Here is a 22,909-nt window from a genome sequence, read left to right on the forward strand (position 1 = left end):
TTCCAACTCCTAGAGTTAAACAGTTTTTTACCGTTTTCGAATCCATTCAGCCGATCTCCGGTTCTGGCGGTAGCACTTTTAGCATAGCTTAGCATAGTTAATTGAATCTAATGAGACCGTTAGCATCTTGCTCAAAAATGACCAAAGAGTTTCGATATTTTTCCTATTTAAAATGTGACTCTTCTGTAGTTACATTGTGTACTAAGACAGACGGAAAATGAAAAGTTTTATCATTGCGCCTGCTGCACTCATGGTACGGCAGCAAAGCTCCTTTATTACGCCGGAACGAAAGTATAGTTCCTAGACATATCGGCCTAGAAAATCACAACTTTTCATTTTCCGTCAATCTTAGTACACGATGTAACTAAAGAAGAGTCAAGTTTTAATTAGGAAAAATATTGGAACTCTATGGTCATTTTTGAGCGAGATGCTAACGGTCTAATCAGATTCAATGAACTATGCTAAGCTATGCTAAAAGTGCTACCGCCAGACCCAGAGATCGGCTGAATGGATTCGAAAACTGTAAAACTCAACTGTTTAACTCTAGGGGAGTTGGAAAATGAGCCTATTTTCAAAAAAAGTGGAGTGTTCTTTTAACACCACCATATGAAATTAAATTATGAACATCACAAAAAGTGGGAATGTTGAACAATAAGAATATAACAGCTTGACAGTAAACAGTTTTTGCATTTTAATGTGTGTTAAAGAGATGAAAAACACAGCCACTGTGTAAAAAAAAATGGCAATTACAGGATAACAGACACAGCAATGCATCTCAGCAGGTCCAGGACACGTTTTGATAGGACACCCTCAGGGATGTTGACTTCAGCATCACTGTTCTGAAAAAACAAAATACATACAGATATTAATGATTTACCTAATGATACATACTGTATGTCTCAAATAAAACTAGACGTATTATGACAATATTAATTAAGATGCAGGCTTATTTATAGATGGTTGCATTGTTTATCCACTCTTTTAATCCTTTAATTTTCCCACTTACCATGATCATCAGAACTAAAAGAAGATATTTGTTGGGAATCAAACTGATCATCTAGTATACAGTCCATTGGCTTCTCGACCTGCTCAGCTTCCGCATTAGCAGTGACTGGTGGAATTGCACCAGACTTAACAAGCTTCTGCAGTGTGCGGACAGATGGCATAAAAAACACTTTCAACAGCAGCGAGTAACATCTTGGACTTGCATGTAGCAGAGACAAGAAGAAAGCTTTGTCCTGAGTGCTCCACCGAAAACCACGAGCCTTCCGCTGAGACGCACGTATTTGTGTGCTCACAAAAGCATAGGCTTTAGCTGGTAAGAGTTTCTTCAACTGCTCCATCACGAACGCCTTATTAATACCGGCATTCACTGTCTTCTTCAGCGGGGTCATTTTCCTCATTTTCGCCTTCAGTTTGCACACCTGTGCACTTAGATTCCTAATCTTCAGCTTCAGGGCACGTTCCTTCTCAGAAGGTTCAACGGCTGATGGCAACAGTGGTGTCAGTGGCGTGGAAGGTCCTGCTACAGGAGCATCAGGTGAGGTAACAGCTGTCGGTGAGTGAACAACTGAATCAGCGGGTTGTTGAACACTGTCTGCAGTGGATGAGACTACATTTGCCAGGCAAACTATTTTTTTTTGGCCTGTAAAACAAACACAAATTTGAAAAATTATTAACTAAAATCACATTACAGCAAAAAAACAAGATGTAAGATGTTATAAAATGGATAATGTGATTGACACTATTAAAGAAATCTAGAGTGACTAAAAATGAAATATAAAATCATTTTCTGCAGATATAATTTGTAATATTATGTTTATTTTGTGCATGGGTCAATGATGTGTCAGGTAATTTTTTTTGTCTAAAGGCATTAATATTAATAATAAAAACAAAGATATGACATCCAAAGTATGTAAGATTGTACAACTAGATCTCTTTTATTGAATCCAAAAGGGTTTAATTATATTTTAAAGATTTTGAAGTGTCAAAAAGTCATTTGGTTTAACCGTCCAAAGTTCAATACAGCCATTTCATTTGTGATTAAAACATCTTAAAATGTAATAAATGTATATATTTTTTTATTCTGGCATGATTTTATATCATCATATATAAACAAAGTGCAAAATGATATTAAAATTATGTGTAGAAGTCGTCGCTTTGTCATGAGAAAGAATGAATTTCATTGATGTCATTTGGAGTAACCGATATAAAGGGACCTTTTTAGATCAAGTCATGCGGTCAGTATCATGTGACAGGATGTGACATCATTCAGACACCTGCAAAGGACCACATGGTCATGAAGCAAAGTAACTAACTCTCTCTTAACTATTTGAAAAATTCATGTTTTCACTTGATCATACGCATGTCCCGAAACATCAGGTCATTCGGTGCAACCGCTATAAAACATGGAAAATGTTGTAATATTTTAAAAACTTGTACTAAACATAAAATAATTGATTGTCCTTTTGCTAGATATCAGCCTGTTAGCATTGTCTTAAAATATCGTAATTCGGTAAAACTGAAATTTTGGTTAAACCGAATGACTTTTTGGTGACAGATTTTGTCTATCTTGTAATAAATGACAAAAGCAGTGTTAACTGATTATAAAAAACACATAATCTCATTGTTAACACTTAATAAAACTCCATTATGTTTTTTTACACTTATTCCCATATATCTGATTAATCTTATATAGGATGCTTCTTTTTTTGTAGTTGCCGTTTTCAGTGCAGTGTTAGAGGAAGAGCACGTCAAGTATATTCTGACAAAAACGCATCTGAGTGACACGTTTTATTAGTCAATGTATTTCATTATTAAATAAGTCATTTAAATGATCAATCACATCAACTCGTTTTATAATCCTATAGCCCTTTATTTAAACTATAAACCCTTCTCATTCATTTGGTGAGGAACATGGAACAGCAAGTCTGCACACCCTGTCATGCCGTTGGCTATATGCCACTGCAGCAGACGCATATTACAGGCTATATTAAGGCTAACGATTAATCAATTAATTGATCATTGGGTAACACTTTACTTGAAGGGGTGTGCATAAGACTGACATGACACCTTCATAATCTTGACATGACACATGTCATGAATATGAAGGATGTTTCATGAATGTTTATGACAACTGTCATTAAATGTCATTTTTAATGCAAAGATGACATTGTTTGAGATGTCTTTGTTACGACAACTTGACATAAACCAATACATCATAACCTGACAGTGTCTTTGTCATGACAACTTGACATTAGCAAAACATCATAACCTGTCATAAACATGACATAGCAGATTAATTATCAAACTTAAAAACTACTTGGCTTTATGGGTTAACATTACATTACATTATTAGGGAACACATATATAAATGATTAACTATGACTTTTCCCTCAATAAACTCTTAATTTACTGCTTATTATAGTTAATTGTTAGGTTTAGGTATTGGGTAGGATTAAGAATGTAGAATATGGTCATGCAGAATAAGGCATTAATATGTGCTTTATAAGTACTAATAAATAGCCAATATTTTAGCCATATGAATGCTAATAGTAATAAGCAACTAGTTAAAAGACCCTAAAATAAAGTGTTACCATTATTTTATAACAGTGTCATCTTTTTTACGAAATTTGAAATGGTCTATTATCTGACCTTCTGTTGGAGGAAACTTAAAAAAAAAAAAAAAAACATGAAATGAAAAATAGTCATGACACTGTTATAAAATTATTTGTCAGAGTATTGTCACTTAATGACATTTTAATGACAAGTTCAATTTGTACCACTGTACTTGAGCTCAAGATACATATTCATGACACTATTATAATGGCCTCATGACAAAACCAACCACATGACAGTTTAATGCAATGTTATCCCATGAAGCAAAATGATGTCAAGTTGTCATGACAAAGACACTGACAGGTTATGATGTATTGGTTTATGTCAAGTTGTCATAACTCGGACATCTCAAACAATGTCATCTTTGCATTAAAAATGACATAATTGAGCGAATGACACTTAATGACAGTTGTCATAAACATTCATAAAACCTCCTTCATATTCATGACATGTGTCATGTTATGATTATGAAGGTGTCATGTCAGTCTTCAAGTACACCCCTTCAAGTAAAGTGTAACCGATCATTGATATAAATGACAATCGATCATGGAATTTTTTTAAATTGACATCTCTAATCTCAAAGTATCCCTATATTTAACTATATATATCTTACGTTTCTTTAATGGTAACTTCTGATGTGTCTTTGATCGCTTTCTCCTTAACCTCAAGTCCAATGGGAGTGGTGGGTCTGGGTCTTTAACCATTGTGGGCACTGCATTCCATTTCAATCCCGCATGGCTAAAAAGTAATGAGAAAGACAGATACAGTACCATCTAAAGGCAATTTCAATTTTATAGTGATATTTTTTCAGCATATACTTACACATCACATGCTCTCTTAAACTGGCTAGAGTGAAAATGCGCACTGCACACCCTGTAGTTTTGATTGAGCTGCAGAGGGCTTATCCCCAACAAAGATGCATTCCTGAGATGCAGCACCCACCTGGCACACCTGAAAAAGACAGTATTGTGTATGCATGTATTTATTCATTTAAAGGGTTCGTTCACCCAAAAATGAAAATAATGTCATTTATGCCTATGCTGTTCCACACCTGTAAGACCTTCGTTCATCTTCAGAACACAAATTAAGATATTTTTGTTAAAATACGATGGACATTTCCTCTCTCAAGATCCATTAATGTACTAAAACATATTTAAATCAGTTCATGCGAGTACAGTGGTTCAATATTAATATTATAAAGACACGAGAATATTTTTGGTGCACCAAAAAAACACAAAATAACGAATCATTATTCGGATCGACTGTCAAACCGCCAAACTGCTGAAATCATGTTACTTTGGTGCTCCAAACCGTTGATTCGACACAAAAGATTCATAACGCTCTGAAGCAGTGTTTTGAAATCGGCCACCACTAAATAAGTCGTTTTTTTTTTTTTTTTTTTGGCGCACCAAAAATATTCTTGTGGCTTTATAATATTAATATTGAACCAATGTACTCACATGAACTGATTTAAATATGTTTTTAGTACATTAATGGATCTTGAGAGAGGAAATGTCATTGCTGGCTTAGCAGGCCTCACTGAGCCATTGGATTTCATCAAAAATATCTTAATTTGTGTTCAGAAGATGAACGAAGATCTTACGGGTGTGGAACGAAATGAGGGTGAATAATAAATGACAGAATTTACATTTTTGGGTGAACTAACCCTTTAACTTGTTACTTGAAAAAAAAAATATTTAAAAAAATATATTTAAACAATAAAATAAAAGTATTAAGTAACTCACTAGGCTTATTCTCAAATAACTTGAGACAGGGAAGTTCAAGGATTTCATCAATATTATATTTTTCTCTACATTAAGTATGAAGGGTAAGAATGAAATGATGAGTTAATCTAATTATATAATAACCTCAGTTTCCTATGAGACAAATAACATACAAAATAAGTTATCAATGAAATAAATTAAATAAATCGATTCTAACTTAGTAGCACATTCATATAAATCATTATTATGGCTTCTATGGCTAGGACCTGCAGTTCATAAAATGAATAAAGACTAAAAAAATTAAATTAGCAGTTGCATAAGATAGCGCTAGCATAAATCCCACTTCAAAACACGCAATATTTCTACACTTTTGTGAATAATTACCTGTCAGGGTCTTTGGGAAAACGATGGAAGGCAACCTCTGTAGTGCTACACTGATAGTTTTTGCAGTGTATTGCCGAACATTGCGTTCGTTTATTCCACTTTGCCTTCTCTTTCGTTGTCATTTTGTTTGCTTTTGTGTTTCTGTTCTGTTATCCAGTTAGCATTTCACTCCAAAATGGCGGCCGCGACTATGAGACACGATAGTCAATCAAAAATCACAGCCAATCAGAAGAGCGCAGGGGCGGGCTCTCTCGGCACTCGCAACTGATGGAAAAGTACAAAATCAAATTAGTGAATATTACACTATTTGTTAACATTATTAAACATTCATATTTGAGTTACTGGAACAATATTTAAGTCATATAAGATTTAAGAATATTAAATAATATAATATTGTCTATTGTTGGTTTCAGTGATGGCTACTGAAGAAATGATGATATTTAAAGTCACATTACACAATAAAGCACATAAACATATCCTGAGATTATCACTGCCATACTTTGTCATGTTGTTCCAGCCACAATATCGCAGAAATATAGAAATCGTTTTTAAAACAGAATCGTCGGCTGGTTAGGACAAAAATTTGATTAACACAGAAAAGATTTTAGCGTTGCGTCTGGTTTGGACACAGTGTTAAAGGATTAGTTCGCTTTCAAATGAAATTTACCCCAAGCTTTACCCACCCACAAGCCATCCTAGGTGTATATGACTTTCTTCTTTCTGCTGAACACAATATAGGCTTATTAATAAATATCCGACGCATCCGAAGTAAGTGATGGCGTCACTTTTCCCGTAAGTTGAGTAGGGAAGGAGGACGTAGCATGAGCTTTTTGAACTGCAAGAGTTTGATACTTTCTTAAACTAACTTAAATATTGAGGGCGATCTGATGGAAAGTAGATATTTTACTTCATAACTTGTTAAATATGGATTTTTTTTTTACACAAACGCATTGTTTCGCTTCAGAAGGCCTTTATTAACCCCCCGGAGCTGCTTGGAGTACGTTTATGATGGATGGATGTAGACGGAGACTACTTCAGCTCAGGATATTTATTGATATAACTCCGGTTGTGTTCATCAGAAAGAAGAAAGTCATATAGACCTAGGATGACTTGAGGGTGAGTAAATCATGGGCTAATTTTTTATTTGAAAGTGAACTAATCCTTTAAGTCTTGCTTAAAACTTGCAGTGAGGACAAGATGTGCCACACATGCTTTACTTTCAGCTGCCCTTCAAAGAAATTCCACAAGGTGTCAGGATTCCTCTTATCTGGATCAGTGCGAGTCTTCATGTGTCCAGTTCCTCTCTGTGTTTCCCAACCTCATTCCTGGAGGCCCCCAACACTGCACATTTTGCATGTCTCCTTGATCAAATCCTGGGACCAGTTGTTCAAAAAGTTTAATCTGGATCAGGAGATCTGGATTTGGAAATCCCATGTTTTGCTATCCAGGATCAGGTAATCCATTTTACTTTTGTGCTGTTTTTTTCAAAGCAAACTTGGATTGGATCACCCTGATCCAGATAGACACTCTTCCAGATAACCAAATCTAGTGTTCTACGGAGCCCCTGAAGGGACATGGTGATAGACGGAACATGAGATGGTGGGGAAAAACATTTCAATGCATTCTCTCAGAAAACCAGAGAAATTCATCTGAAAAACTTTACAAATAACTTTTGACTGACTGTGACAATGTATGTTTACAAAGAGAGAACTTTGAATCAAATATAATACTTTGTTTGATATTTACAGCTGATTATTTTATGGCATCAAAATGTCTTGTTTTACTTTACAGTTACTGAAATATGTAGCAATGTCTACTTCTAATTTATTACTGTAACAGTTAAACTAATCAAGAGCAAAATAAATAAAATGTATGCATGTATATTACATGATATAAATGTATTTTTTGACCAAGTTTTATTACATGTTTGTTCCTGAAATCCACCATCCTGATCAGTATAATCCTGATTTTTTGGATCAGGTATCCAAATCTTACTAAAAACGTTTTGAACAACACAAACTGATGATTTCATCCAGATCAAAACCAAGATTGGATTTTGTGATCTAATCTGATTTCAGAATCCTTTTTTTCCTTTTTGAACAACCCATTTTCAAGATTTGATCCAATCCGATAGCCGGAATCCGATCAGGTTGCTTTTGAACAACACTGACTTTTTTTTTTTTTTTTTGTTCAACACTGAACAAAAACTTTTCTGAACTATGGAAGAGGATTAGGGCCAAGCAATAATAACAAAATAAAACCATCTCGAGATTAAAGTTGTAAAATTTTGAGAAAAAAGTCGAAATAAAATGTTGAGAATAAACTTGTTAAATTAAGAGAAAAAGGTTGAGATAAAATGTTGAGAATAAACCTATTAAATTATGAGAAAAATCCATAAAAAAGTTGTTAAAGCAGAAATAAGTAACTTTTTTTACCTTAATAAATAGTTTTCTAAGTCCTTACGATGGTTAATTGACTTGTAGTGACTTGTAGGCGAGCACTAACCCCCTCTGGCACGTCTACGCCAGAAAACAGCATTTGCAAGTTGAGCTGCGCCGACCTGACACAATCTCGCCTCATGTTCACGTTCACGCGAGAGTGACAAAATGCTTTATGGTAATTCAAAAACAATGTATATATTACGACTTTATAAGACAATTTCGAAAATTACCCACCTCCATCGAGTGTACTGTATTTTCAAAACTATGCTGGTGAGCGTTGTAGTCTTTGTAGTCCAGAGATGCGCTTGGAGTATTTACACAGTGTGATTCACTGAAGGAACCTGTAGGGGGAGCTTCGCAAATCTTACCGAGGTCCGCTTTAAATTACAAGAAAAAAGTCTAGATAAAATGTTAAGAATAAACTCGTTAAATTACGAGAAAAAAACTTTTTAATTTTGAGAAAAAAGTCGAGATAAAATGTTGAGAATAAAGTAATTAAATTACGAGAAAAAAGTCGTAAAATTACGAGAACAAATTCGTTAAATTATGAGAAAAATTGCGTTACATTTCGAGAAAAAAAGTTGAGAAAATGTTGAGAATAAAGTCATTAAATTACGAGAACAAATTTGTTAAATTATGAGAAAAATCTCGTTAAATTTCGAGAAAACAAGTCGAGATAAAATGTTGAGAATAAAGTCATTAAATTACGAGAAAAAAGTCGTTAAATTACGAGAAAAAAGTCGTTAAATTACGAGAGCAAATTCGTTAAATTATGAGAAAAATGTTGTTACATTTCGAGAAAAAAAGTTGAGAAAATGTTGAGAATAAAGTCATTAAATTTCGAGAAAAAAGTCGAGATAAAATGTTCAGAATAAAGTCATTAAATTGCGAGAAAAAAGTCGTTAAATTACGAGAACAAATTCGTTAAATTATGAGAAAAATGTCATTAAATTTTGAGAAAAAAAGTCGAGATAAAATGTTGAGAATAAACTCATTAAATTACGAGAAAAAATTGTTAAATGATGAGAACAAATTCGTAATTTAACGAATTTGTTCTTGTAATTTAATGACTTTTTTCTCGTAATTGAATGACTCAACATTGTTCTCAACATTTTATCTTGACTTTTTTCTCGAAATTTAACAAGTTTTTTCTCATAATTTAATGAGTTTATTCTCAACATTTTATTTTGACTTTTTTCTCGAAATTTAACTAGTTTTTTTCTCGAAATTTAACAACTTTAATCTCGAGATGGTTTTATTTTTTATTATTATTGCTTGGCCCTAATCCTCTTCTGTACTGAAAGAACGCAAAAGCATTGAATTTGTTTTTTCCATCTCGTATTATTTCTACCACAGTGATCCAATCCAATTTTGCTTTGAAAAACCAGCTCAAAAGTAAGATCGATTAACTGATTCTGGATAGCAAAAAAGTGTTTCCTTACAGTTCATACTTACAAGTTATATGTCGCATAAATTTTATATGACATTACTTTTCACTCGAATATCCTCACTGAATCACAAAGGCATGCCGTAAGAAAACCCCATAGAAGATGTACCATCATTACACTATTTATTTCATAGAAATGATTCTATCTGTTATTGCTACGGTAAAAAGTCATAGAAAAACAGCACAAATGTACAAGTGGAAATTTACTTTACATAAATACACTAACCAGACTGACAGATCATACTATGTGCATTACTGCACACTGTACGCATTATCTGAAATATTAATGACCGTCATAATTAACTATTTGATGTGATGCTAGATTTTTTCTTTATTTTCCCCAAAAAACAGACAAAACAGATCAACCCACCTATGAAACCCATACTACATAACTGAACAAAGATGTACTATCCTTTTATTTTAACAAAAACAACTTAAAGCAACACAACGCACATAGTGTAAGCTCTTGCCCTACATCTAAGAGTGCATCTAAAACCAAAGGAAGAAAAAAAGTTGTACATTTTGCATTCATTAAAACCATAAAACAAGGAAATAAAAACAAGTCTTTTACATATGTTTAGGCTTTCAAATGAAGGCTGTGCTTAGGGCCGATTTTATAAAGAGTAGAGTGGAGCAGATAAAAGAATGAATTTATCTTTTAAATACTAGCTTTATGCTGACTTTACAAATTCGTAAGGCTTTACTTTTTCTGATTGTTTTGTCCAGCATGAGGTAGCTTAAAAATTTAATTCAAAACTGGGCTACAGACCACTTGCGTGAACAGCCTCTTCGAATAGTGTGACATAACAGGTAGAAAGAAAAGCTAACTTCAACGCACATGCGCACATATACACAAACTATTATATGTCTATCTGGACGTTGGAGAAAAAAAGCAGGGTGTTTTAAAAGATTAGCACCATTGATTATGTTTTAATGCACAGTAATTTACATACACTGTGGCGACAAGAAAGACGAACACTTGCATGTGATTGTCAGAGTTCAGGGTGCATGTGAGTCGAATAATTGTAGATGAAAATGCTAAAATACTACAACTCTTGATCCAAATGCATGGGAGGGGAGGGATAGCACCGTAACAATAAATAAATAAAACCAAGACACACTTCTACTTCTGTCGTTTTCGCTGGCATACTCCCTTATGTACCGTTCGGTTCGATTGTGAGATTTTTTTCCCAGAGGGCTGAGGGTGGAGATGGGAGAGTGTCTGCCGGTCAGTCACAGATGAGTACTGCTAGTGCCTATCAGTGCATATCCTAAAAATACTTTCGGAAGCACTTTTTCTTCTAGTCATAAAAAGATGTCCCACTCAAAAATGTCTAGTTCTTTAGTTCCTCTGTTTCTTTGTTCCTCACTCTCGAGTGTGTGTTGTCTCTCTCTTATTCTTTCTGCATCCAGGTTTCATCTTTACAAGAAACAGACGGCACCCACGTCCACTCCAAACTCCTGATGTGCTCCTCCAATATCCATAGGTGCGATGTCCACAATGGGTAGGCGTGAAGTCTTCTGTGATTTGTACTCGATTACTGTCTTGCTCCATTGTCCTGTGTGTCTCTGTAGGGGCAAAAGACCTCAAATGTAAAGGGTCTGTTCACACAGAACATGTTTTGCAATCTACTGGACTGCTTTTCCATTGACATTTCACACTATTTCCATGATTTTTGCAACAATATTACATTTTATTTACAAGAATCCTAATGCTAGGAATGTGATTATTTTATTTATTTTCAACAATGTCTCAGTTGAGCATTATTTATTTTTTATGCAGTACATTTCACTGTGGATTCTTTGATAAATCAGTCGCAATTTCGGCGCAGGCTTTGCAAACAGATGTTTATAATATGGACAGTAATGCAACAACATGTAAGTAACTGTGTTAAAGGGGTCATAAAATGCCACTTTTACAAGATGTAATATAAGTCTCTGATGTCCCCAGAATGTGTATGTGAAGTTTTAGCTCAAAATACCCCACAAATCATTTATTATAGCATGTTAAATTTGTCACTTTTTTAATGGAGGATGAGCAAAAACGCTACATTTTTGTGTGTCCCTTTAAATGCAAATGAGCTGTTACTCCCAAGAAGAGGGCGGAGTTTCAAGAGCTCTTGTTAGCAGCTTTGATCACCTCACGCAGACTCACTGAAAATGTCCGTATTGGTGTTTAGCCTTTTATGTTCAAACCGGAGTCAGACAATGATGGAGAGACTCAAGAAGTGACAACATGTAGAATGCAACAGGACGTTTCTGAACAGTTAGTTGATTAATTTATGTAGCTGATGTGGAGTTAACTATCTTGAAGTCATTGATTAGCATATTCTGTCATGATAATCTTTAAATTGCTGTAAATTTGTGTTGTAAGATCCTACAGAGCCAAATAATATATGCTGCATGAAGACAGAACAGGTATAGTTTAGTTTAATTATGGTTATAACTTATGTAGGCATCTTGCTTTTATGACCCCCTTTGTTGCATGTTCTAGGGGGTGGGGTTTATGTAAATTTTGGGTTTTGTGATGTCACCAACCTGGGAAGAAGCTCGTTGTAGTCCCTACCAGCCATTTGTTGTAGTCCTTAAAAAGTGATTACTTTAAAAGAAAATATCTCTCTTTGCATTGAACTTTGAGCGTTGTAACATTACAGATGTTTTTTATGCTCAAACAGCAACATTACACACTAACTAAAATTAAAAAAGTCAATTCATAATCAACCACCCCTTTAATTCTAATGCCTGATCTGATCTAGCGGCCAACTTCCCATTGTTTCTCTTAGTAGGATGAAAATAATGAACTGTGATTAAATTATTATATAAAAAAAAACGATCAAAGAACGCTCCCTTTGCAATCGCTGGAGCTGTCAATCAAACAGCGTGAGTTTATCAGTTCTGGACTCGTGCCAAAACTCCCAGTGAAATTTTAATTTACAGTGTGCTTGCACTGTTAGTTATAAAAGCATTCATTAGTGTGCAGAAATCAAGTTGTAATGACGAGATCCCTCATTGCTTTCATGTGCTCAACATGTTTGTGATCGGCTACATGTTCATCACGGCCTTTTATTTCTAAATTATGAAAATTTTTGATGTAAAAATCATACTAAGAGTATAAGTGCACCACAGGAAATTTAGCTATTTTTTGTTCTTTTTTTTAAGATTTTGTGAAAGACGTTAAATTTATTTAACAAACATTTTGCGCGCTGACTGAGGCAGGCAAACTTTGGGGTCAAGGCGGAGAATTCTCACGCTTAACTCTTAGACAGTAATCTCCTGAGTTTTTCTCATTGTCTACTTACTCCCTTTGTATCATTTTGCTGTAATGCAAAATGGGTTAGATTCACTTCCAGTGTTTTCTTTAAATTCTTGATTCCCATGCCTATTCTATAGAGGACAAAAGCATTTCCTCACCTTGCAACCATCCTCAAGAACACTATATGTGAAGCGACTGTTGCCCTCAGCTCGGATCTCCACATCATTGGATCCCTGCAGCAGAAGAGCCTTCTTCAGGTTGCCATTGGCCTCATCCATATAGGCGATGCTGTTCTTGCAGTGGTAGGTGAGGTTCTGCGAGGCCTCTGTGGACAGCAGTCTTAGGAAGGTCATCTGAATACTTGCTGTATTAGGTGCCAAATTTTCGTCTCCATAGCTAAACTGTGGTAGTGAAAAACGTTCATTAGCCAGAGATGATCGAAATCCTAAAGAATAGTTCTGAAAATGGTCCTAAATCCAATTCAAGAACAGGAAAGTGAGACACTCACATGGAATCCACCATTCATGGCTTCTCCGAACCAAACATGTTTGCGTTCAGCACCCTTGTTGGTCCACCAGTTCTTGCGTGGGATGTTGGCAGGTTTTGGATAGACGCAAGTCTCGCCGGTCTCCATGTTGCAGAATACCTTGATAGCATCAACGGTGCAGCCCTGGTTAGGATCAATCCAGTATTCACCTAAAGAGAGAGACAAAACTTTCTTAATACCACGTATTTTCCCTATTATTCACCTCTTACATGAACTCCACTGTAACCACGCTTCTCTCTGATGCAAACTCACCACTCTTCCAGTCTGGGTGGCAGAGTTTCAGGTCTCTGCAGGTCCGGGTAGGGCTCTTCTTAGTACCGTCAGGGCTACGAATGCTCTCGACCTGGTTATTCAGGGATTTCAGAGTGGCATCCACCTCGGCATCATTCTGAAGGTTGCCTTCTGCAGCTTGGTCTGCCCTGTAGGAATCAGGACCCTTTTCAAGCTGAGACAGACCAGCAAAAGCAGACATGTCGATGCCAGGTCCCGGCGGGCCAGGAAGACCAGGGGGTCCAGGATTTCCAGGGGGGCCCTATGGAGAAGCAGTGTATTTTAGTGACACTGATTTACAGTTATGTGTCCTTAATTTTCAGCAGACATTTTTAATCAGAATATTTAATTTGCCCCTATTATGCTTTTTCAGATATTACCTTTCAAGCTTCATGTAGTGTGTAATAAAGCTGTTTGGGAAGTTTTAAAGATCAAAATGCAGATAAATGGAGTTATTGTCTCCTATGTAGGTTTGTAACTAATTTGCATAATGCCCGCCTCTGCTCTTGATTGGCTAAACAGCGTCTCTTTGCCCCGCCCTCAATCACTGTAGTTGTATCTGAGACTGGAAGAGTTTGCTGCCAAATCCACTTTGATGAGATTGATACGGTAAAACCGACGCCATTGGTAATGTTCGTATCACTGTGAATCAAGAGCTGAGATTCAGATATGATAATGAACGTTTGGTTTCTGACCAATCAGAGCAGAGCAGCTCCCAGAAAGGCGGGGTTTAGAGAGACCGAATCCTTGATGGAAGCGTTTCAGACACTGAGAGAAAATAGCTGATGCTGCAGTGGATATTATGAGAAAATTAAAGTGTTTTTGACTTTAGATTCATATAAACCTGTTGTAGGAGACTCAAAACAACATTAGAAACCTTTAAAATAGCATAATAGGGGCACTTAAAGACCAGCATTTCCCAACCCTGGTCCTGGAACACCTCCAACAGCACACATTTTGGGAGTATCCATTATCTAACATGCCCATATCAGGTCTTGGAGTCTCTACTAACTGACTGATCAATTGGATCAGGTGTGTTTAACTAGGGAGACAAACTAAATGTGAAATGTTGGAGGTATGTCCTGGATACTCCAGGAAGGTTGGGAACCAATGTGTAAATCTAGGTTTCACTTTGGTACTTACGGATGGCCCAGTCTCTCCAGAACGCCCACGAGGTCCAGGGGGTCCAATAGGTCCAGGCGAACCATTTGCTCCATCTTTTCCAGCTGGACCAACAGGGCCTGGGGGTCCCTGGAAAGAGACAGAAAGTTTGAGTCTCAGCACAGCGTGACCTGTTTGCATAGTCCAAGGGTTTCTAATCCTGACGACCTCCAAAGTTTTGTTCCAACCTCTTCCAAAAAACTAGTTTTTAAGACCTTGATCAGTTGGCTCAGGTGTGTTTGAGGTTGGAGCTAAACTTTGGGATATTCCTGGGTACGTACTCTTGCTCCACCGGGTCCAGAAGGTCCAGAAGCACCTTGGTCACCAGGCTGGCCCTGTGTGTGGATTGTACAGGAGTTAGTGCATCACATCTTACCTCAGTATTTGTACATGGAATGCTTTAGTTCAAATGTCACAAAGAAATAGCAACTTACAGGAGGCCCAGGCAGACCTTGAAGACCGGTGAAACCTCTATGTCCTTTCTGTCCTCTCTCACCTGAGTCGCCAGCTTCTCCCTTATCTCCACGTGGCCCTTGTGGTCCCTGTGATTAATGAACATGGGCATTGTAACTGAATGTTAAGTCTACATTGAATTTTATGCATGCACATTGAAAACTGAAATGCACAACTGATGTTTGGAGTAAAAAAATGTTATTAAAGGTTGTCTTTAGTTGGACATGAGGTTCATAAATGCTTCTCATGTTTGGAAAGATGTTTGACGCATGTGGCTTCAAATGCATGTTGCTGATCACAGAGCCGTGCTTCACTGACAAGCTGCGCATAAAAAAAAAAATCTCAGCCTTTTGCGATTTCATAATCGCACTAAGCTCAATTTTAAGCTCATTTCAGTTAATCGTGCAGCTCTAGTTTCAGCACTTGAATTTTTAGAGCTGACAACAAAATAAATAAAGCAAGGAAAAGTCCAGAGTGTTGTTAAAGTGTGACAAGAAAAGTACTTACAGGCATTCCCCGAGCTCCAGCAGGCCCTGGAGATCCAGAAGGTCCTTTGGGTCCCTGCAGTTAAATGTAATAAGTGTGTCAAGTATCTTCATCTTTTGGCTTGAAATCATCTTTTGAAAATCATAAAAAAAAAAAAAAATCTGCCTTATCATTTTCCAGCAGTGCACAGGACAGTGCTGTCCACTCTTCTATGTATTAACGGCAGCTTTAAGACATTATCCCATCCGGCTATACCACTTTCCAGATTTAAAGGGAAATTCAACTGAAGCTTGGAATGTCTCAACACTCATTTTGATTTATGTTTTATAGTGTTTATAGTGAATTAAAGCCACTCATACACATTCCACCCTGTTGAGAAAAATTACATTGTCAGGGCTGATAAGAATTTAAACTAGTACACAAAATCACTTTTTTTAAATCAAGTGATATATTTCTAAAAAATGCTAAGAACATTTAACAAAATTCTAGCCTACATTGTTGGTAAAAAAAAAAAAAAAAAAAAAAAAAAATTATATATATATATATATTTAATTTAATATGTTCAATTTTGTACGTATCGGATGATATCAGCCAACTAATCCTTTCAGCAGTACCCTTTAATAACATCAACAGAACAAACCCTTTTCTGGACACAATGATCCAGACTAATAAACTAATGTTTGGTTATTTTTTTTAAAAGAGCTCCAATAAAAGAGCTCTAGTAATCTGTACTTACGGCCTCTCCTCTGTCTCCCTGTTTACCAGTGGGTCCGACTGGACCAGGGGCACCAGAACCACCCGGAGCACCAGGAGCACCAGCTGGACCAGTGTCACCTCTGTCACCCTGAACAGAAGAGTCAACAAGCATAAATGCATTGATAATGCATTGATAATGGCACTGTGATGCATGAACATTATATTCCCCACCTTTATTCCTGCAGAACCATCTCGGCCAGGAGGACCATCAGATCCAGGATTGCCCTGAAAAACAATGTATAATATTCAACTCGCCATGAGCTACTCTTTTGACAACTGTCAATACAATCAATACATTTTTCTAATCTCCGTTAGTTGTTTTCTTTCTGTAAATGAAAATGATTTTCAACAAACTGTTGAACAAACTGAGATACTATATGAATTGGAAAAATGCAGAAACGGTACAAAATCAGTGACGGGCCGCCACATCTGTCTCATCATGACGATTACAGAGGATGCTCCGAGATCCCACTGTACAACACATAGACAAGTCTTGACTGGCAAAACATGCCATATGGTCTTTAGCATGTCTTTGACGAAGATGGGAAAATTATTAACCTTGCTCAAAACATTCATAATTTTCAGTCATGTGACCAGTGTGGAGACCTGGAGGGCAAAACATCCACAGAACTGCAGCACAGGCCTGTCAATCACGTGAAAACTATGATTAGGCTCTAAAAGCCATTTTCCCCACATTTTATGTGAAGAATTGGGAGTGCATTACCCGCCTCAGCAACTCCTGGTTTACTCAGTCGGATGTTGATTGTGAAAAGTGAGTGTTGTAAACTGCACCAGAATGGAGGCCGATTGGCTCAAGTGCAGCATGGCCTTACATACAGGTTTGATTAAAGATTACAAGGTCTAAAAAATGAGTGAATTTATATATGCATAGATGAATTATTCACAGTAAGACCAGTAGCATTTATTAAAAAATGGATAGGGTCAATTTGGATTTCATGCAGACTTTAATGTCTTAAGAATTTATTGTAAGGATTTTGACACTGGGCATTCAAGTGGGATCTAGATGTGGGTTGAACCAGCTGCTTTGAAGTTATTTGTATTGTATAGTGCTATATATATATAAGTGCTATAAAAATTAATAAAGCTAAAATTATAGATGCTGCAATTTGGAACTGGGCTTCTTGATCTGGTCTAAGATAACTGGTTTTGTTGGTCATGTCCCATGTAACACTTTCTGTTGGTTGCTAAATTCAGATACTGATCAATAAGATCAGAGACTGAAGTATAATTCTTAGCTGTTTTTACCTTCAAATCTGCTACCATCTTTACTAAATCAAAAGCACTGAAATATTATGTATCTCATCTGAAATTGAGATACACAATATTTCATATTTCATCTGAAAAATGTAATTCAGGTGTGGCCTCAACTGTGTGAGATCCCAAAAGGTTTGCTTATTTTCCTTGGTTTATTTTACAGGTTGATTTTAAAGGGGATCTATTGTGCCCCTTTTCATCATGTAATATAAGTCTCTGGTGTCTCCAGAATGTGTGTGTGAAGTTTCAGCTCAAAATCCCCCACAGATCATTTATTATAGCTTGTCAAATTTGCCCTATTTGGGTGTGAACAAAAACACGCCGTTTTTGTGTGTGTCCCTTTAAATGCAAATGAGCTGCTGCTCCCGCCCCCTTTCCAACAAAGCTGGAGAATCTCGCGCAGCCAAAATGAGGATTGTCAGTAACGGTGTTCAGCCTTACAATGTTCAAACCGGAGTCAACACTGATGGAGAGACTCAGGAAGAAGTTTTAGAATGAAACTGGACGTTTCTGAATGGTTAGTGGATAAATTGATGTAGTTGCTGTGGAGTTGATTCAACTCATCCACTAGCATGTGTCCAGACTCTAACTAGTACACCGTTGTTGCTTATGAAAAAAAATGACGGTGCCGTGGGTAGAAAGTGCAGATTAAAGGGTGGTAATATTACAATAAGATCCCCTTCCTACTTCACAAGGGAAGCAAAATCTGAGCGGCTCTTTTTTTTCACATGCTTGTAGAGAAAGGCTTGACGAAACAAAGTTACCGAATTGTCCCTTTTCACATTTCCTGGTTAGTAGATGCACCAGGGAACCGATTATAGCACTTAAACATGGAAAAAGTCAGATTTTCATGATATGTCCCCTTTAAGGGTGGTGCTGGAGTAAATCACCACGGTTGTAGCGTACCTCTCTCCCAGGCTCTCCGGCAGCTCCGGTCATACCAGGCGCTCCCACAGGTCCAGGCGGTCCACGGTCTCCAGATCCTCCGGGAGCTCCTTGTTTCCCAGGCTCACCCTGTGAGGGGCATTCATCAATCGAAAGTGATTCAGTTAAATCTACCCATGTTAGCCATAGTTGCCCATATAACATCTGTTCTTTGTTATTAACTCTTTCCCCGCCATTGATGGAATTTTCTGTCAATCCATGTTTTCACTGTTATACGGTTATGCGCTATTATGCATCTTCTGAAAGAGTACAGAATCTCCGGATCAAAACACAGGCGAAGAAGAAGCAGAAACAAATGATAGAAGCATGGTGCCCCTGGATGAAATAAATAATCATATTCCTAGCATTAGGATCCTTTGAAAGGTAATGTTATTTTTAGTCCTGTATCGCTCTTCTCTCCTCCTCATCTCACTAACAAGCCAGTGGGCGGGGCTAATGTTGCAATGATGAAGTAGGCATTGATTTCTTCTGTGGAGGCGGAGTTTCACCTATCTATTCCAGGATCAGTCATTCGCTGTCAAAAAAAAGCTTTATTGGACTAACAAGGAAGTTTTCACTTCTGAAACTTACAGGATATTCTTATAGTATGATGACCTCTTATATGATATCAAAAGCTCAAGGAATAGTTGATTTCTCAATTCATTACCCCTTTAAAATGTTGGCGGGGAAAGAGTTAACAGTAAATGTTGTTCAAGAAATGACCTCTGATTTTTAATCATGCTGTCATGATTTTTGGTGAAACTGTGAAGACTGCTCATCTCTGTGGGTAATGGTGCATGAGACAAAGCAAAAGTGTCTCCATATCTTGCATAAGATGCATTCACAGCAAAGGTATGTGTTTCATTGGCATAAGTATCTGATCATAAAACATGGAAAAGCATTCTGATTTTATTATCAGTTCATCATATTCACTGGAAACTCAACAGCTGGTAAAGTATGTTTACATAAAGTTCACCTTAAAGGAAAATCTGATAAAAAGCTCATGACTGACAGTGATTCCCCCATCACTGAACCATCACAAATATTGATGTGTTTTCATCATTACGACATTAAATGTCAGTGTGGGACTCACAGAGGGTCCAGGCAGGCCGGGGAAACCTCTTTCTCCACGCTGTCCAGGGAGTCCAACAATTCCACGCTGACCAGCCAGACCCTGAGGACCTGAAGGCCCATCTGGACCCTGGAACGGGACAGAAATGGTATTATCCATTAATGGAACCTAAAAACAGCTTGTCAACTAACAGTAATGCAGGAATAGGTGAGTTATTACTGAGGTCAAAGTTGAAGCACATTTAATGAGATCCAGTAAAACTACATACGGGAGGACCATCTTCTCCAGGATCTCCCTTCTCGCCAGAAGGACCAGCCGACCCACGCAACCCAGCGTCACCGGGTCTTCCAGGAGGACCACCGTCACCACGCACACCCTTTGGACCATCTTTACCAGGAGGGCCAGCAGGACCAGCGGGACCCGGGTTACCCTGAGAACGGACATTAATATGTTCTCATGAAGAAACTGTTAATAAACGTACTGAGGGACATGATGGATATACACTAATTAATTACACTAATTCAATGTTGTACACTGAGATATTTTGCCATAGTGAACAGGTCCACTGATTTACTTACATTGGGACCAGGAGGTCCAACTCTACCTGCGGCTCCAGGGAAACCTGTGGCACCCTGCAAAAATCATAAAAATAAACATTTAGTTTCAAGATCTACATTTACAAGAACACCCATTGATTTGCACTTACTGGAGGTCCTTGAGCACCACGAGCTCCTTTCGGTCCAGACACACCAGTTGGTCCCTATAACCAAAGCAAGAATAAACGATATGAAGAAATACAGGCACGCTATCGAACAACAGTAACGCAAATGAAAATGGCTGATGTTACCTGAGGACCTGGAGCTCCAGAAGGCCCCTGAGGGCCCGGTGCACCGGCATCACCCTTCTGTCCACCTTCACCCTGCTCTCCCTTGATGCCAGGCTGTCCGTCTGCACCCTAACACATCCAAAAAATTCATTTAACAATCAATGACAATATTAATGGGATCTATTCATCTTTCTTTAGTGTGTAATGTTGCAGATTGAGCATGAAAAACCTCTGCAAAGTCCCTCCAGCAGGAGTTTTTCTCTATATCAGTGTTTCTGAACTCCCTGAAACGCCTCCATTGTAGTCTTGAGTTTTCTTCACAATATTCCTCATTTAAATAATTAATATGCAGAATAAAGAGGCGGGGCCTGGTTGAGTTAGTTCGTAATGTGTTGAAACTGGTGGTTATGGTAAGGGGCGGGACATTTCCCAAACACCAATCACAACACACTGCTCCAGCCGACCAATCAGAGCACAATGTGCTTTTCAGAAGGAGGGGCTTCATAGAGACAGGAACTAAACAGAGCGTTACTGACAGACTGGGAAGAGAGGAGCTGCAACAATGGAGAATATGAGGAGAATAATCAACATTCAAGCAGGAAAACCTGCTCTAGTAGAGCACAAAAACAACATCAAGACTTAAAAAAGCATAATATGGGCTCTTTTATAATGATTAGATGTTAGTGCTCTAACACGCTCTAAAAGGACAACTACGCCTTTCATGTCATTAACTCTTTTCCCTCCATTAACGAGTTATCTCGACTTATGAAAAAAAAATACTTCCTGCCATAGACAAGATTTGACAGCTTTCTATGTTTTCACTGTAGGGGGCGCTATTATGAATCTTCTGAAAGAGTACAGAATCTCCTGATCAAAACACAGGCGAAGAAGAAGCATAAACAAACAATAGCATAAGTAAGCAGATACATACATAAAATAACACGATCATCAACATTTATCAGCGTATCAATCAAAACTGACTAATGTTACCGAATTAATGTCGACCCGGGACGAGCTATAAGACTGTGCCGACGGGGAAATAGTTAATTAGATGCAACTGTTCATTTGTCATTTATAATATTCAACATTTATAATAAATCTGTCTTGATTGTAGTGTTTGATTAAAATCAGGTCTATTCATTACTGAATGAATGACAGTTGTTGATTTTAATTTTAGTAGAACTGATATTTTTCTGCATGTTCCTCTACTACATTTAATTAAAAATGTCCCAAAAAGAGTTCACAATGCCTAAAAACAGAGATGATTGATTTCACTGGCAAACATTCTCACAGCTCCAGCTCACGAAGCTTCAGCTTCAGCTTGACCACTGAAGATCTTTTAGAAGGACTTAAAGCTTTAACTGCATACAGTCCTCTCAAATCATGCTACAAAACTGCCATCACTGCCATACTGTTGTGGTAACAGTTTTAAACGTCTGGGACCAATGTAGAGACAACAGCCGGACAGACAGCAGAAGCAGAAACAAACCATATTAACTATGTTCTGATGTTGAATATTCCTGATTTGATAGCACACTCGCCAGCCTTCTTATACTGAGTATACTGAAATCTCAGTGCTAACTTTATCAAACAAATATACAATCAAGCAATTATAAGCTCTGATTTCTCATCATTTGCACCATCTTCCCCACTTCAAAAATGAGTTTTACTATTAGTTGGGTAACCTCTAGGTCAAAGAAATTTTGTTTGTGCACTGAGAAACTGCTATTCCTGTAGTTTGATGGTAACATGAGAGACTTTATTGTCAGGCAGAAATAAAGAAAAACAGCAGCTATTAAGATTGTACTTACAGGTGGACCAGCAAAACCAGCAGCACCAGGAGGACCGGTCTCTCCTCGGTCACCCTGAGAAAGAGAAAGCCTTACTTTTAGTATATATGATTCTTGTATTGTACGGTGCCACACCATCAGCTAAAACATAAGTGATAAAGTCTATACATGTTGTTCATATTACATTCTTTTCCTAGAAGTGTACAACACAATATGTATAAAGCAAATATATACTTTTGTACATGGATTACTACGTTATCTAAATGTAACTGTTGATGATTTGACTCGATTCATCCATTCATCTATCCATCTACATGTTGATATGATGTTCTTTTCTAACTGTATTATGTCATGTTGCTGTCTTGCCGCTAGCCAATCACTGAACTGCTCTGATCACAGTTCAAACATCTTCCCTTTCCACAAGAACTTAACCAGATTTTTATCCAAAAATGTGTTTGTGTTTGAAGATCTGAAATATCCAA

At 37.2% G+C, this 22,909-nt stretch overlaps 2 protein-coding genes across 2 annotated transcripts in view; both read right to left on the bottom strand.

Annotated features, from left to right (window-relative positions):
* Positions 1 to 683: 683 nt before the first annotated feature.
* On the bottom strand, positions 684 to 5,883 carry LOC137021800 (uncharacterized). The gene is made up of 5 exons (XM_067388766.1): positions 5,727 to 5,883; positions 4,441 to 4,569; positions 4,232 to 4,356; positions 1,007 to 1,645; positions 684 to 839 (listed from the first exon to the last, which is right to left on the bottom strand). Exons 1-5 carry the CDS (start codon positions 5,846 to 5,848, stop codon positions 832 to 834), a joined length of 1,023 nt encoding a protein of 340 aa, XP_067244867.1. The 5' UTR covers positions 5,849 to 5,883; the 3' UTR covers positions 684 to 831.
* A 4,102-nt stretch (positions 5,884 to 9,985) lies between these two features.
* col2a1b (collagen, type II, alpha 1b) overlaps positions 9,986 to 22,909 on the bottom strand; it is a 53,069-nt gene continuing 40,145 nt past the window's right edge. The window contains exons 35-51 of the mRNA XM_067388746.1: positions 22,449 to 22,502; positions 20,659 to 20,766; positions 20,518 to 20,571; positions 20,390 to 20,443; positions 20,080 to 20,241; positions 19,833 to 19,940; positions 18,722 to 18,829; positions 16,712 to 16,765; positions 16,521 to 16,628; positions 15,806 to 15,859; positions 15,280 to 15,387; positions 15,127 to 15,180; positions 14,828 to 14,935; positions 13,667 to 13,946; positions 13,376 to 13,563; positions 13,026 to 13,268; positions 9,986 to 11,183 (exon numbers count right to left, since the gene is read on the bottom strand). Coding sequence (XP_067244847.1) covers positions 11,037 to 11,183; positions 13,026 to 13,268; positions 13,376 to 13,563; positions 13,667 to 13,946; positions 14,828 to 14,935; positions 15,127 to 15,180; positions 15,280 to 15,387; positions 15,806 to 15,859; positions 16,521 to 16,628; positions 16,712 to 16,765; positions 18,722 to 18,829; positions 19,833 to 19,940; positions 20,080 to 20,241; positions 20,390 to 20,443; positions 20,518 to 20,571; positions 20,659 to 20,766; positions 22,449 to 22,502 — 1,992 coding nt within the window. The 3' untranslated portion in view covers positions 9,986 to 11,036. The remainder of the gene's footprint in view (positions 11,184 to 13,025; positions 13,269 to 13,375; positions 13,564 to 13,666; positions 13,947 to 14,827; positions 14,936 to 15,126; positions 15,181 to 15,279; positions 15,388 to 15,805; positions 15,860 to 16,520; positions 16,629 to 16,711; positions 16,766 to 18,721; positions 18,830 to 19,832; positions 19,941 to 20,079; positions 20,242 to 20,389; positions 20,444 to 20,517; positions 20,572 to 20,658; positions 20,767 to 22,448; positions 22,503 to 22,909) is intronic.

Source organism: Chanodichthys erythropterus, chromosome 6 (assembly GCF_024489055.1).
Source record: "Chanodichthys erythropterus isolate Z2021 chromosome 6, ASM2448905v1, whole genome shotgun sequence".
Taxonomy (NCBI): Eukaryota; Metazoa; Chordata; class Actinopteri; order Cypriniformes; family Xenocyprididae; genus Chanodichthys; species Chanodichthys erythropterus.

What these genes read in the sequence shown, in the direction of transcription:
- LOC137021800 (XM_067388766.1), bottom strand. Translation starts at nt 5,848, where the DNA reads ATGACAACGAAAGAGAAGGCAAAGTGGAATAAACGAACGCAATGTTCG. An exon ending in TTTCCCAAAGACCCTGACAG is followed by an intron (nt 4,570 to 5,726) that starts GTAATTATTCAC and finishes TGTCTTTTTCAG; the next exon opens with GTGTGCCAGGTGGGTGCTGC. An exon ending in GAAGTTACCATTAAAGAAAC is followed by an intron (nt 1,646 to 4,231) that starts GTAAGATATATA and finishes TTTGTTTTACAG; the next exon opens with GCCAAAAAAAAATAGTTTGC.